This window comes from Hyperoodon ampullatus (assembly GCF_949752795.1).
Source record: "Hyperoodon ampullatus genome assembly, chromosome: 1".
Taxonomy (NCBI): Eukaryota; Metazoa; Chordata; class Mammalia; order Artiodactyla; family Ziphiidae; genus Hyperoodon; species Hyperoodon ampullatus.
This window is the reverse complement of record NC_136914.1, coordinates 1,627,900-1,642,407: the sequence shown is the minus strand read 5'-3', so window position 1 is coordinate 1,642,407 and position 14,508 is coordinate 1,627,900. Positions and strand designations below refer to the sequence as shown.

At 39.1% G+C, this 14,508-nt stretch overlaps 1 protein-coding gene across 3 annotated transcripts in view; it reads left to right on the top strand.

The window, feature by feature from the left end:
• The window catches only part of TMEM131L (transmembrane 131 like), a 168,838-nt gene that overhangs the window by 125,255 nt on the left and 29,075 nt on the right, over nt 1-14,508 (top strand). For all 3 annotated transcript variants that reach the window (XM_079702895.1, XM_079702894.1, XM_079702893.1), the window contains exons 21-25: nt 664-806; nt 2,458-2,644; nt 2,855-3,040; nt 3,733-3,882; nt 4,214-4,839. In XM_079702895.1, the coding sequence (XP_079559021.1) occupies nt 664-806; nt 2,458-2,644; nt 2,855-3,040; nt 3,733-3,882; nt 4,214-4,839 (1,292 nt within the window). The remainder of the gene's footprint in view (nt 1-663; nt 807-2,457; nt 2,645-2,854; nt 3,041-3,732; nt 3,883-4,213; nt 4,840-14,508) is intronic.

The following is a 14,508-nucleotide window of genomic DNA, read 5'->3' as shown; positions in this document are numbered from 1 at the left end:
TACCTTAATGGCAACTGACTTTCACTGCAGTCTGCATCATTTAAACATCATTTCCACTGAACTTTCCATCCTAGGAATCCTGATTTCAGTTAATGAAAAGGCAAAAGCTAGTCTGAATTACTATTTGACTAATTAGAACTTGAGTAGATACATGCTATTTGTAGGATGCTATTTTAAATCTTTGGTTCGAAAGATAGGATAGGATTTCATTTCTAGAATTATCCCTAAGGAAGAATTTCTTATAGTCACAATTACTATGAAAACTCCTTAGTTCACCCTATAAACAATGTTTATCAGTTTGTCTAAATTTGCTCATGTTTCTTTGTGGCCTCCCAGTTTATTCCTTCACTTTTTGTCTCTTGGAGGTCTGATCACCACCCTGGTGCCTGGTTAGAAAAATGTAGGTTTCCATTCCTGGGTGTGAACTGGAGAGCGATCATGATCACTTGCTCATTCTTGCCCACTCAGCTTGCCTTGACTCTGCTGGGCTTGGCAGCTTCCGTGCTCTGAGATGGCGGGAGATGCCACACTATTTAAACTGAGTTGTTTCTCAAAACTTAAAAAATTTTGTTTTGCTAATTAGGAATATTTAAATTCAAGTGCATTGTATTTTGTGACAGCTCTATTGCAGCGCATTTTTATTTGCATCTCCTTTCTCTGTAGGAATAACTTGACTGTTATCGACATGATTGGCGTGGAAGGATTTGGAGCAAGAGAGCTACTGAAGGTGGGCGGGAGACTTCCTGGCACTGGAGGTTCACTGCGCTTTAAGGTGCCCGAGTCCACACTGATGGGCTGCCGGAGACGTGAGTCCCTGCGTGTGGTCCGTGTGTGTGGTCTGTGTATGTGGCACTTGGACAGGACAGGCTTGGTGCCAAAGCCAAGAGCAAAAGCAGATATGAGAAGATTCTTTTCAAAATTTACAGTAAATTCATTGTATTGATGCTAATAATTAAATCAGGCAAACATTTGAGCATATGTAGGCTGGTACCACTTGATTAGAAACAATAGCCTTAGATATTTAACCCAACTTAAATAATAGATATGGGGGGAAAAGTATAATGTTAAGTTACCAGTAGAGTGTCAAATATTTAAGGTAAATAGTGTGAAACTGTTAATTTGGTTATCAGTTACCTAATCCTAAAAAATCACACCAAAATGATAAGTAGAGAGAAAGCTGAAGGTGAGCTAACCACCCTTTTGCAGTAATGGAAATGCTCTTCGTCTGTGTTGTTCAGTACGGCAGCCACTCGCTACATGTGGCTAATGAGTGCTTAAAATATAGCTCGGGTGACTGAAAAACTCAATTTTAAAATTTATTAAATTTAAATTTAATTTAAATTTAAGTAGCCATATGTGTCTACTGTATCAGACAGTGCAGACAGTGCAGATTTAGAAATTTGTTTAAGTGTTCCATTAGAAAATTCTTAGTTTTGCATGTATTTATATTAGTTCCAAGAACTTCCTTAAGAACTAAGCCAAAAATAAAACAATAGATGTAAAATGTTTTTGGTAACATTTGTTTTGTTTTCCTGTTATTATTTTTAATTTTAGGAACACACTGAAAGCATTTTAGTGTAACAGTATGTTTCCTATGGAGAAAACTGATTGGTGAAACGATTGGATAATTTGTAGAGCTATTTTAACACCTGATTGTAAATGTTTTTTGTTTTAGAAAACTATGCTAAATGAGCACTGAGTTTGAGAAGACTGGCCATTTTGCATTCAATATCTTCATCAGAGTGTTCATTTTTTTATTCATTCATTCACTCATTCATTCAATAGTTTAGAGTTGCCTTGAAAGTTAGAATTATGGAGGAGTATAAACCGTAGAACCAGATAAAATGTTAGTCCTAATATGGAATAAACTGTGGGTTATAAATTTATAGGAATATTTTAAAAATTGATACTTCTTCCTTTTTTAAACTCCCAACATGAAATGTGCTCGCATTATTTGCAGGGATTTAACTATTTACTACCTTTTAATGTAATGGGAGTTTGAACTGTGTTTCTAGTGTCCATGATGGTTTTACACAGAAGCACACACACCCTCCTAACTGGTCCTGTTGGGTGTGAATGAGGCTCCCGGGGCACAGGGTGAATGGTGGCTCGTGGTAAATCCAAACTATTAGGCTTCTGAGAAGAATAAACTTTTCACCTTAACCTTTAATAAGTAAAAGAACAAAGAAGAGATTTTGGTTACTTTTGGTACGTAGGCAGATCATTTAACTTAAGAAAAACCTTGACTAGTTAAGTATTTTTATCATACTCTGGTAGTAGAATCTAGAACCGTTCTAGAATTTAGCTAGGAATCATGCTTTGAGCTTATATTGAATTTTTTTACATTTTAATCATGTAGATCATGGTTTGTGGATTCAGTAAATGTTGATTCAGTAAATTATTTTAAATAAAAATTTCAGTTCATCTGTACTAAATATCACTTTTCATCCTCACTAGAACTGAAAGATAGCAAGCAAATTCTATCAATTACAAAGAACTTTAAGGTTGAGAATATTGGACCACTTCCTATAACAGTGACATCTCTGAAAATTAATGGGTATAATTGCCAAGGTTATGGATTTGAAGTTCTAGACTGTCAGCAGTTTTCCTTGGACCCCAACACGTCCCGGGACATCAGCATTGTGTGAGCATTGGACTTTAACCTCATTTCAGTTTGGGGTCGCATTTACTATATTGTGGGGAAAAACTTTTTTTCATTGGTAAGATGTCTTGAGTTGTTTTCATGTTAGTATTTATCTTGCAGAAGTAAGAATTTCTGCTGCCATTATGATTATTTTGTTTTGTGCCTAAAATTAAAACCATCAGAGTTCATAAAGATGCCTCTTGCTGTCAGGTTTACTCCAGACTTCACCTCTTCCTGGGTCATCCGCGAGCTGACTCTGGCCACGGCGGCAGACCTGGAGTTTCGCTTCACTCTCAACGTAACCCTCCCTCATCACCTGCTGCCTCTGTGTGCGGACGTGGTTCCGGGACCCAGCTGGGAGGAGTCATTTTGGAGGCTCACTGTCTTCTTTGTCAGGTCAGCTGCCACCTTCTCCACTGTTCCTCCCTCACTGAGTGGAGACGCCATCCAGCCGAGTTGCATGGAAATGTATATTGCCCGGTGGGATCAAAGCATATGAATTGAGTGGAATTTTGACATTCGTGAAGTAGACAAAGTAGTTCCTGGTACGCTTGAAGAGAATTTACTGTTCCCTAAACTAATTGTAGGAGAGTCATAGGACCTAGGAGTGTAATGGACAGTTGTGTTCCATATATGTTCATTGGCAGTCCCGGTGGAAGATGTGAATGTTATATGTAACATTTAAGATATACGAACATCATCTGTGACATAGGATGTGTTATTAGCTCAGTGCAACGGCAGTTTGAGATTAGAAGACTAGAATGACCCTTTATGTGATTTTGTCCTGGAAATGTCTTTAACAATTGAACTCGTATGTCAGAATTATAAATATTCACATTTTCAGAAACAGTTTTTTTAAATCTTTAAGAGATGTCAAATTATGGAGCCATTCCATGTCCATAAGATATGGAATCTTAATATCATTTCTTTAGACTTTTCCTATCGATTGATTCACCGCTCTTCTGTAGAGCTAGTCTTTTTTTTTTTTTATTGGCGTATAGTTGATTTACAATGTTGTGTTAGTGAGCTGGTCTTTTTAATGCAAGTCACAACCAGACAGTAATGAACCCCGTTGCTTTCGTCCTCAGTTTGTCCCTGTTGGGTGTGATTTTAATAGCCTTCCAACAAGCACAGTACATTCTGATGGAGTTCATGAAAACGAGACAGAGGCAAAATGCCAGCTCCTCTTCACAGCAAAGCAATAGTCCGATGGATGTAATCGGCTCCCATTCTCACAAGTAAGAATTCTTGTAGTGTGGGGAGAGGGTTCTCACCTTTGGTATGACTCATTTCTGATTTTATTTTAAGGTCATATACATTTTGGTTCCAAATTTGTTTCAGTACAATTTTCTTTAAGTCACTGTGTGACAGCTACACCATTTCTTTCATTATAAGATAGACTTCACGTAAGGACTTAGTTTATTAAACTCCCGGAGCTTTAGTAGAACGAAAGGTGAGAACTCCTTGGTGTACCCCAGACTGCTCCCTCTTTCTCATGGAGTTAGAAACAGAGAGGGAGAGGTTTACTTGGTTTGCCTTTCTGTTAAATGTTTTTCTTCTTAAATCCAGAAGCAATTGCAAGAACTTTCTCGATACCTACAGCCCCTCTGATAAAGGTCGAGGGAAAAGCTGCCTTCCGGTAAACCCCCCGCAGAGCAGGATCCAGAACGCGACGAAGAGGAGCCCGGCCACCTACAGCCATTCGCAGAAAAAGCACAAGTGCTCGGTCTATTATGGGAAACACAAAGCCAGCGCAGCTGTTGCCGGCAGTGCCAGCGCCCCTGCAGAGGACAAGCAGGCCTCAGCCCCAGGCGGTTCCCCCGCTGCTGCTAAAGAGGACGCGTGCCCTGCCGGGATGGGCGAGACCTGGGTGGGCCTCAAGTACACAGGTGGCCTAAACGTCAACCTGCAGAAGAATCTAACTCTTCCCCAAAACTTACTGAGTAAAGAAGAAAACACACTGAAAAACGCAATTGCTGTCAGTAATCCTTCTTCTGAATGTCACGTGAAGGAGGGAGTACAGACATGTATGTTTCCTAAGGAAACGGACCTTCAGATTTCAGAAAACATAGCCGAGCTCAAGGAGCGAGAGGTCTGTCCTCTGAAGACCCCTAAGAAACTACCTGAAAATCACTTGCTGAGAAATTCACCTCAGTGCCCATCAGACTTGCCAGAAATTTCCAGGAAAAATAATGGTAATTCTTCCACCCTCCTTGGTGACTCTTCTCTCTTGTTTGTCTCCAGTCTGTTCGTAGTGGAATTTGTTCCCATCTATGACTTTAGTTTGAACTGTGGCTGCTGAATTTTTAGTTCACACACAAAGTTTTATTAGCAAAGGTATAAATGTTGAAATACCATTTCTAAGAAGGAAAGTTTAGGACGGGACACCAAGTTTTTAGAGCATCGTGGTTAAGAAGTTTACTTTTTTCAGTCCATTCATTAGAATGATGCGAATATCATATTGTATTGTTGGAATTTATGGACACCTCTTCCGAAGTACCTTTTATCTTGGCTTTTCAGACTGTTTGCAAAAATCGGTCAGCCTGTGACATGTTTCTGATGGAACAAAACTCACCAACTCTGTGTGTGTAACAGCTGCCACCATTGCATGCTCCTTGTCCCTGGTTCTTGTCTGGTCGTGTTCCTTGGTTAAAAGAAGGTAGATGTTCTCTCGTAGCAAATGCAGTTAATAAAAATGCAAGCAAAACTAGACTAGGAAGCCTACCTACACATACATTTGTCATTAAATCTTTAACTGATCCCTCTGGCTTCTGGCATAAGAGCCTGTGCTTATTTTTTTTTTTTAATAGTTGTTGAAGAAACCCTTTAATATTTTAGGTTGTTAATGCAATACAAAGGTACTTATCTCAAAGAACTATATTTTGATATACTTATTGACTTTCCCCTCAATCATTTTATTTTATTTTATTTTATTTATTTATTTATTTATTTTTGAATCAGATATATATTACTACTCATTCCTCAATATTTATTACAATTTTTGAATGAAATACTTTTTTTTTTTTTTTTTTTTTTTTTTTTACTGTGCTTATTTTTGTGTGTTTATCCTGACCATTTCAATAAGCACATTTCTATTCCCATTAAGAGTCAAATTTTTGACACTTTTTCTTCTGGAAGAATCAGTTACCTTTGATCTTATTTGAAACATCTAAATATAAATAACATCATATTTTTCACTCCTTGATATTGTAGAGAAGATTCTATTAGTAGATTGGCTGATTCTAATGAGCTTGATGCATTTAGTAGGGAAAATACCAACCTGAATTTTAAATGTTCCATCAAAGGACGTTTCTAATCCAAAAGGAAGGCAGGGTCCTCTGAGTAGAACATGGTTTGGGCAATTTGTGCATCACTCCCGGTGCCCCTTGTTCCACCCTGTTGGTGCCATTTCCCTGGCAGCAGTGCGTACGCTTGAAGAGGACTCCTATTTGCAGGGCCAGCTATCCCCACGGCCTCTCCCCCAGTATGTGAGTGCACCCCCTGGATGGAGCCTCTCTCATGAAGTCACAGCATTCCTTGTTTGAGGCTGTTGATGGTGGGGCAGTGGGGTGTCTGTTCTTCCATTTCTGTCCTGACACTGTCTAGGGCCCAGACTACAAAACTCTTGTGAAAGGGTGAAATTATGGAGTGAGTCTAGCTGGGTTTTTCTCTTGTTTCATGTGTCATTTAGGCCTGAGGACAGTATTTGACATAGGCTGACTTAACACAAACTTAAAATCAGACTTGTTTGAGGGACTTGTTGCTCCAGAAGTGCGTCTTCTGTGGTCCAGTGCATCCATCAGACATCTGGGTAGATGTGCCTGCAGAATGCAAGGGCTGTGGCCTTGTGGGCGGATGGATGGGAAGGCCTTCTGCTGCATCAGAACTCTTTGAAGGGCATGGACCAGCCATGTAGTGCCAGGGTGGGTCAGAGGATTCGACTTGGTGCTCCTGGATCCTCTTGTCCAGTACATGCTGTTTAATGCTTGTAGTTGAGCCTAGATGACCATATAATATCTAATAACACTTCAGCAAGTGTGAGTAAATTTAATAAGGGAGCCCACAGACATAGGGTTTGCTTGTATCATTGTAGATGGCAAACCCGCCCTGAACCTTTCTTCCCTGTACAGATGACTGGTATGCTTATGATGCTTTAAATGAAAACCAATCTCTCACTTCAAGAGTTTTTTAAAAACTGCTCTTTAGCTGACTTGTCAGCCTGTTAAGCAGTATCAGGGTGATTGCTGGTCAGCTCACATAAGATTTGATGAAAGAACTTTGCCTTTCCACCATGTTCATACCAGCAAATTCAAAGGTGCTAATCTGCAGCCCTGTATTTCTCTCCAGAATTAATCTGTCAGCAGGAGGTTCCTCACAGGGAAATCCATTCACTGACATGTATTTGGTTCTGACTGTTTTCTGTTTACATCACTATTCTAGGAAAATATCAAAGAGGTTAAAATAAACAAGTGGCCTGCCATCAATTTACAATTTAAACATTTTAAAGAATTGAGAATTTTAAAAATAAGAAAGGACTGAGATATTTAGGGGAAGCAAATTGTAGTTTGAAGGTAAGATATGGAGTCTTTTGGTCATATTGAGGGTTCAGGGTTCCTTTGTCAGAATTTGAAGGAAAGCATTGTAATAAGCTGGCAGATGGTGACAGGCAGGGGGTCACAGGGTGTAAAGAACACTCAAGAATGAGAAAACCAAAAATGTAAGAACCTTCCAAGGTTTCACTTCCAGCTTTGAGCATCAGTTCTTTTCTTATTTTGAAAAGGATTTCACGTTGTGTTTCCATCTTAAGATCCTTTCTAGAACCTGAAGAAAACAGCTTCAGTCTTGCGAGCTGAACTGATGGCCCCTCGGGAACTTCCACTCACTCAGTTGAAACCAGTCAGTGTCTGTGCCACCTTCTAGCCATTTCTCCCAAAGTACACAGACGTTCTTAGAACCAGGTCTAGTGACAAGACTGCCTTTGGGAAAGCGGGCTGGGGAGGTGGCCTTTCTCCTGAGAGTGCCTGAAATGGCATCCCGAACCCGCCAGAACTCCTGGAGGTGCCTGAAGCACTGTGGCTTCTCTTATTCTGAGACAGTTTTCTTTTCTGAGGGTAACTTCTTGTGTAAGAACGAAATCTTCCAGGCTGTTTATTAATGGCTCTGGCTACGTGCTCACCGTTGTTGTTGTGGAGAAACAGAGTGTTTTCTGAATAACAGAAAATGTGTCACCCCTTTCCTGCTCTTTCTCCTGCCTCCTCCTGAGAGGCCCGTAGTAAATCATAAATTAAAATTCCCGATAGAAATGCAGTCTCTTGACAGATTCTTCAGGGCTCTGTTTCACACACTTGTTTTTTGGCATCAGCCTGTCAAACAACCATGAAACAGCGACGCCTTCCAAGCATATGTTACATGGTCCAGAGTCTCTTGATGCTCTGACAACAGCAGGGCTTTATGTGTCATGTAAGTGATCTTTTGAAATTTGTCTCTTTTCCAAATATTTATAACTGTTATTTTTTCATTATATGATCAAAATAATACAGACTTAGAATTAGGGCTAGAGGCAAATTGCTTCTGGCCTCAGGAATAGTTAGCAAATTTTTCATTGTTTCTGCTTATAATAATGTGAAGGATAATGAACTTTTAAATTTAATAATACCCTAAAACCTTGAAATTAATAGCACATGAAAATTTTCACTGAATTAGATAGATACCCCCAAAATTTCTGAAATACCAATATTTGCAGAAATTCAAAAAGTAGTCTCATTTGCACAGATACTGATAACTGGAAATGAAGATCTAGTGGTTTACTCAAAATATATCATACAATTAGATTTGATTCAGTAGAAATCCAAGCAGGATTCTGGCCTGTTAACTTGTTCCTTTTCTTGTATTTGTTTTGTTATCTTTGTGGCTCAAATACTCCTACTCCATGAGATAAATGGCAGAAAAGCGTATAATGATGTGAGTAAGCACGCTTAGTAGGATGCCATGGGATGGCTCCATTTTTTAAATGAAGTATATGCTCACGGTATTTCTGAATTCTTGAATATTGTCGTGATAGAATTTCTCAAAGGCTGAATTTGAATTCATTTTATTGTTGGTCCTAATTCTTGGCCCCCACAATAGGCATTAGTAATTTTCGGAGAGTCTGTGCTTTATCCCTTTTTAGGGGGTAGTTTAGTGTTGGATATTAAATTTGGATCCTTCCTAAGGAACTTTGATGACTAATATTTTTAGTGCTATTCTTGGCCTGAGGAAAACCATTTTCTCATGAATTAAGACCCTAGGAAAGTCACAGCACATTTTTGGAGGAGAATATCTATATTCTGTTCATACCGATGGCTTCCGGAATCTGAAGTGATGTCTTTGTTTATGATGTCTTTTTCTGTTTGGACCTTGTCTCCCTTGCTCTTGGCTCTTTCCCGGCTCATTCGCGGTCCTGGATCGTTTCCTCTGTGGGCGTCTCGCACCCAATCTGTGTTGCAGAGGAATTTATGCTTCCCCAGCATTTTTATAGCTACGTAATATTTACATAATTTTCTGTTAACAAAATAAAAGAATGCTTACCTTTTAAGCGTTACTGTTGAAATGTATGCATCTTGCTTTGAGTGAGCTTGATTTGTAGCTTCAGGATTGCAGGGTCTGGAGGGCGTTTGACCTCTCCTGTCGTTTGGGTTGAGAGCCTCGTGCAGCCCCAGGCCCCTCAGCAGGACTGGATGGGAGCCGGCAGCATGCTCTGCTGTGATGTATTTGCGCCGTGGGCATCTACACTTTGTCAGATGGCCAAGGTGTCGTGAGGGATTTTCAGTTAAAGAAAAAAGGGGAAGGTATTGAAATCCTTTCTGATTCATATTAGAACACTGAGCCCAGTTAAGGTGGGGTTGAAATCTATTTGACCATATGTCAAAGTCAAGGATAGAAGAAGAAATACACTTAGGAATGAAGTCACTTGAAAAAACAAAGGAAAGGTCACGTTTCAGATGTGGTTCCTGCCGGTGCAGACCTTGCCAGCGTGATTGTCTCGCACTTGGTTCTCACCCCGCGGGTGCTGTTCCCAGGGCGGGTGGGCGTTTCCTGCAGGAGAAGGCCCTGCCCTCCAGCTGTTCATGTGTCTATTGGTGGTGACCCTTTATATTCTGTCTGTTCTGGTTGCATCTTCATAGCAGTCAGTCAGGGTAGGCAGAGGAAGTGGTATTGTCATTTCATAAATAAGGAAACTGGAGCTCAGGGAGCTTAAGAGACTTACTTCTGATTAGTAAAACTAATTAGTGTCTGAGTCATGCCCAGAACCCAAGATCTTACCTCCCTCTCTCCCTCCCCTAACTTAAAAAAAATTGTGGTGAAGTATATAGAACCTAAAAGTTAACCATTTTATTTTATTTTTTATTTTATTTTTTTTATTAGTTTCTGCTTTATAACAAAGTGAATCAGTCATACATATACATCTGTTCCCACATCCCCTCCCTCATGCATCTCCCTCCCTCCCACCCTCCCCATCCCACCCCTCCAGGCGGTCACAAAGCACCGAGCTGATCTCCCTGTGCTCTGCGGCTGCTTCCCACTATCTATCTACCTTACGTTTGGTAGTGTATATATGTCCATGCCTCTCTTTCCCTTTGTCACAGCTTACCCTTCCCCTTCCCCATATCCTCAAGTCCATTCTCAAGTAGGTCTGTGTCTTTATTCCCGTTTTACCCCTAGGTTCTTCATGACATTTTTTTTTTTTTAAATTCCATATATATGTGTTAGCATACGGTATTTGTCTTTCTCTTTCTGACTTACTTCACTCTGTATGACAGACTCTAGGTCTATCCACCTCATTACAAATATCTCAGTTTCGTTTCTTTTTATGGCTGAGTAATATTCCATTGTATATATGTGCCACATCTTCTTTATCCATTCATCCGATGATGGACACTTAGGTTGTTTCCAGCTCCGGGCTATTGTGAATAGAGCTGCAATGAACATTTTGGTACATGTCTCTTTTTGAATTATGGTTTTCTCAGGGTATATGCCTAGTAGTGGTATTGCTGGGTCATATGGTAGTTCTATTTTTAGTTTTTTAAGGAACCTCCATACTGTTCTCCATAGTGGCTGTACCAATTCACATTCCCACCAGCAGTGCAAGAGTGTTCCCTTTTCTCCAGACCCTCTCCAGCATTTATTGTTTCTAGATTTTTTGATGATGGCCATTCTGACTGGTGTGAGATGATATCTCATTGTAGTTTTGATTTGCATTTCTCTAATGATTAATGATGTTGAGCATTCTTTCATGTGTTTGTTGGCAGTCTGTATATCTTCTTTGGAGAAATGCCTATTTAAGTCTTCTGCCCATTTTTGGATTGGGTTGTTTGTTTTTTTGCTATTGAGCTGCATGAGCTGTTTATAAATTTTGGAGATTAATCCTTTGTCAGTTGCTTCATTTGCAAATATTTTCTCCCACTCTGAGGGTTGTCTTTTGGTCTTTTTTATGGTTTCCTTTGCTGTGCAAAAGCTTTGAAGTTTCATTAGGTCCCATTTGTTTATCTTTGTTTTTATTTCCATTTCTCTAGGAGGTGGGTCCAAAAGGATCTTGCTGTGATTTATGTCATAGAGTGTTCTACCTATGTTTTCCTCTAAGAGTTTGATAGTTTCTGGCCTTACATTTAGGTCTTTAATCCATTTTGAGCTTATTTTTGTGTATGGTGTTAGGGAATGATCTAATCTCATACTTTTACATGTCCCTGTCCAGTTTTCCCAGCACCACTTATTGAAAAGGCTGTCCTTTCTCCACTGTACATTCCTGCCTCCTTTATCAAAGATAAGTTGGCCATATGTGCGTGGGTTTATCTCTGGGCTTTCTATCCTGATCCACTGATCTATCTTTCTGTTTTTATGCCAGTACCACACTGTCTTAATTACTGTAGCTTTGTAGTATAGTCTGAAGTCAGGCAGCCTGATTCCTCCAGCTCCGTTTTTCGTTCTCAAGATTGCTTTGGCTATTCGGGGTCTTTTGTTTTTCCAAACAAATTTTGAAATTTTTTGTTCTACTTCTGTGAAAAATGCCAGTGGTAGTTTGATAGGGATTGCATTGAATCTGTAGATTGCTTTGGGTAGTAGAGTCATTTTCACAATATTGATTCTTCCAATCCAGGAGCATGGTATATCTCTCCATCTATTTATATCATCTTTAATTTCTTTCATCAGTGTCTTATAATTTTCTGCATACAGGTCTTTTGTCTCCTTAGGTAGGTTTATTCCTAGATATTTTATTCTTTTTGTTGCAGTGGTAAATGGGAGTGTTTTCTTGATTTCATTTTCAGATTTTTCATCATTAGTGTACAGGAATGCCAGAGATTTCTGTGCATTAATTTTGTATCCTGCTACTTTACCAAATTCATTGATTAGCTCTAGTAGTTTTTCGGTAGCATCTTTAGGATTCTCTATGTATAGTATCATGTCATCTGCAAACAGTGACAGCTTTACTTCTTCTTTTCCAATTTGGATTCCTTTTATTTCCTTTTCTTCTCTGATTGCTGTGGCTAAAACTTCCAAAACTATGTTGAATAAGAGTGGTGAGAGTGGGCAGCCTTGTCTTGTTCCTGATCTTAGTGGAAATGGTTTCAGTTTTTCACCATTGAGGACAATGTTGGCTGTGGGTTTGTCATATATGGCCTTTATTATGTTGAGGAAAGTTCCCTCTATGCCTACTTTCTGCAGGGTTTTTATCATAAATGGGTGTTGAATTTTGTCGAAAGCTTTCTCTGCATCTATTGAGATGATCATATGGTTTTTCTCCTTCAACTTGTTAATATGGTGTATCACATTGATTGATTTGCGTATATTGAAGAATCCTTGCATTCCTGGAATAAACCCCACTTGATCATGGTGTATGATCCTTTTAATGTGCTGTTGGATTCTGTTTGCTAGTATTTTGTTGAGGATTTTTGCATCTATGTTCATCAGTGATATTGGCCTGTAGTTTTCTTTCTTTGTGACATCCTTGCCTGGTTTTGGTATCAAGGTGATGGTGGCTTCATAGAATGAGTTTGGGAGTGTTCCTTCCTCTGATATTGTTTGGAAGAGTTTGAGAAGGATGGGTGTTAGCTCTTCTCTAAATGTTTGATAGAATTCGCCTGTGAAGCCATCTGGTCCTGGGCTTTTGTTTGATGGAAGATTTTTAATCACAGTTTCAATTTCAGTGCTTGTGATTGGTCTATTCATATTTTCTATTTCTTCCGGAGTCAGTCTTGGTAGGTTGTGCATTTCTAAGAATTTGTCCATTTCTTCCAGGTTGTCCATTTTATTGGCATAGAGTTGCTTATAGTAATCTCTCATGATCTTTTGTATTTCTGCAGTGTCAGTTGTTACTTCTCCTTTTTCATTTCTAATTCTACTGATTTGAGTCTTCTCCCTTCTTTTCTTGATGAGTCTGGCTAATGGTTTGTCAATTTTGTTTATCTTCTCAAAGAACCAGCTTTTAGTTTGGTTGATCTTTGCTATCGTTTCCTTCATTTCTTTTTCATTTATTTCTGATCTGATCTTTATGATTTCTTTCCTTCTGCTAACTTTGGGGGTTTTTTGTTCTTCTTTCTCTAATTGCTTTAGGTGCAGGGTCAGGTTGTTTACTCGAAATGTTTCCTGTTTCTTAAGGTGGGATTGTATTGCTATAAACTTCCCCCTTAGAACTGCTTTTGCTGCGTCCCATAGGTTTTGGGTCGTCGTGTCTCCATTGTCATTTGTTTCTAAGTGTTTCTTAATTTCCTCTTTGATTTCTTCAGTGATCACTTCATTATTGAGTAGTGTATTGTTTAGCCTCCATGTGTTTGTATTTTTTACAGATCTTTTCCTGTAATTGATGTCTAGTCTCATAGCATTGTGGTCAGAAAAGATACTTGATACAATTTCAATTTTCTTAAATTTACCAAGGCTTGATTTGTGACCCAAGATATGATCTATCCTGGAGAATGTTCCATGAGCACTTGAGAAAAATGTGTATTCTGTTGTTTTTGGGTGGAATGTCCTATAAATATCAATTAAGTCCATCTTGTTTAATGTATCATTTAAAGCTTGTGTTTCCTTATTTATTTTCATTTTGGATGATCTGTCCATTGGTGAAAGTGGGGTGTTAAAGTCCCCTACTATGAGTGTGTTACTGTCGATTTCCCCTTTTATGGCTGTTAGTATTTGCCTTATGTATTGAGGTGCTCCTATGTTGGGTGCATAAATATTTACAATTGTTATATCTTCTTCTTGGATCGATCCCTTTATCGTTATGTAGTGTCCTTCTTTGTCTCTTCTAATAGTCTTTATTTTAAAGTCTATTTTGTCTGATATAAGAATTGCTACTCCAGCTTTCTTTTGATTTCCATTTGCATGGAATATCTTTTTCCATCCCCTTACTTTCAATCTGTATGTGTCTCTAGGTCTGAAGTGGGTCTCTTGTAGACAGCATATATATGGGTCTTGTTTTTGTATCCATTCAGCCACTCTGTGTCTTTTGGTGGGAGCATTTAGTCCATTTACATTTAAGGTAATTATTGATATGTATGTTCCTATTCCCATTTCCTTAATGGCTTTGGGTTCGTTATTGTAGGTATAGTCCTTCTGTTGTGTTTCTTGCCTAGAGAAGTTCCTTTAGCATTTGTTGTAAAGCTGGTTTGGTGGTGCTGAACTCTCTCAGCTTTTGCTTGTCTGTAAACGTTTTAATTTCTCCATCAAATCTGAATGAGATCCTTGCTGGGTAGAGTAATCTTGGTTGCAGGTTTCTCTCCTTCATCACTTTAATTATGTCCTGCCACCCCCTTCTGGCTTGTAGAGTTTCTGCTGAGAGATCAGCTGTTAACCTGATGGGGATTCCCTTGTGTGTTATTTGTTGTTTTTCC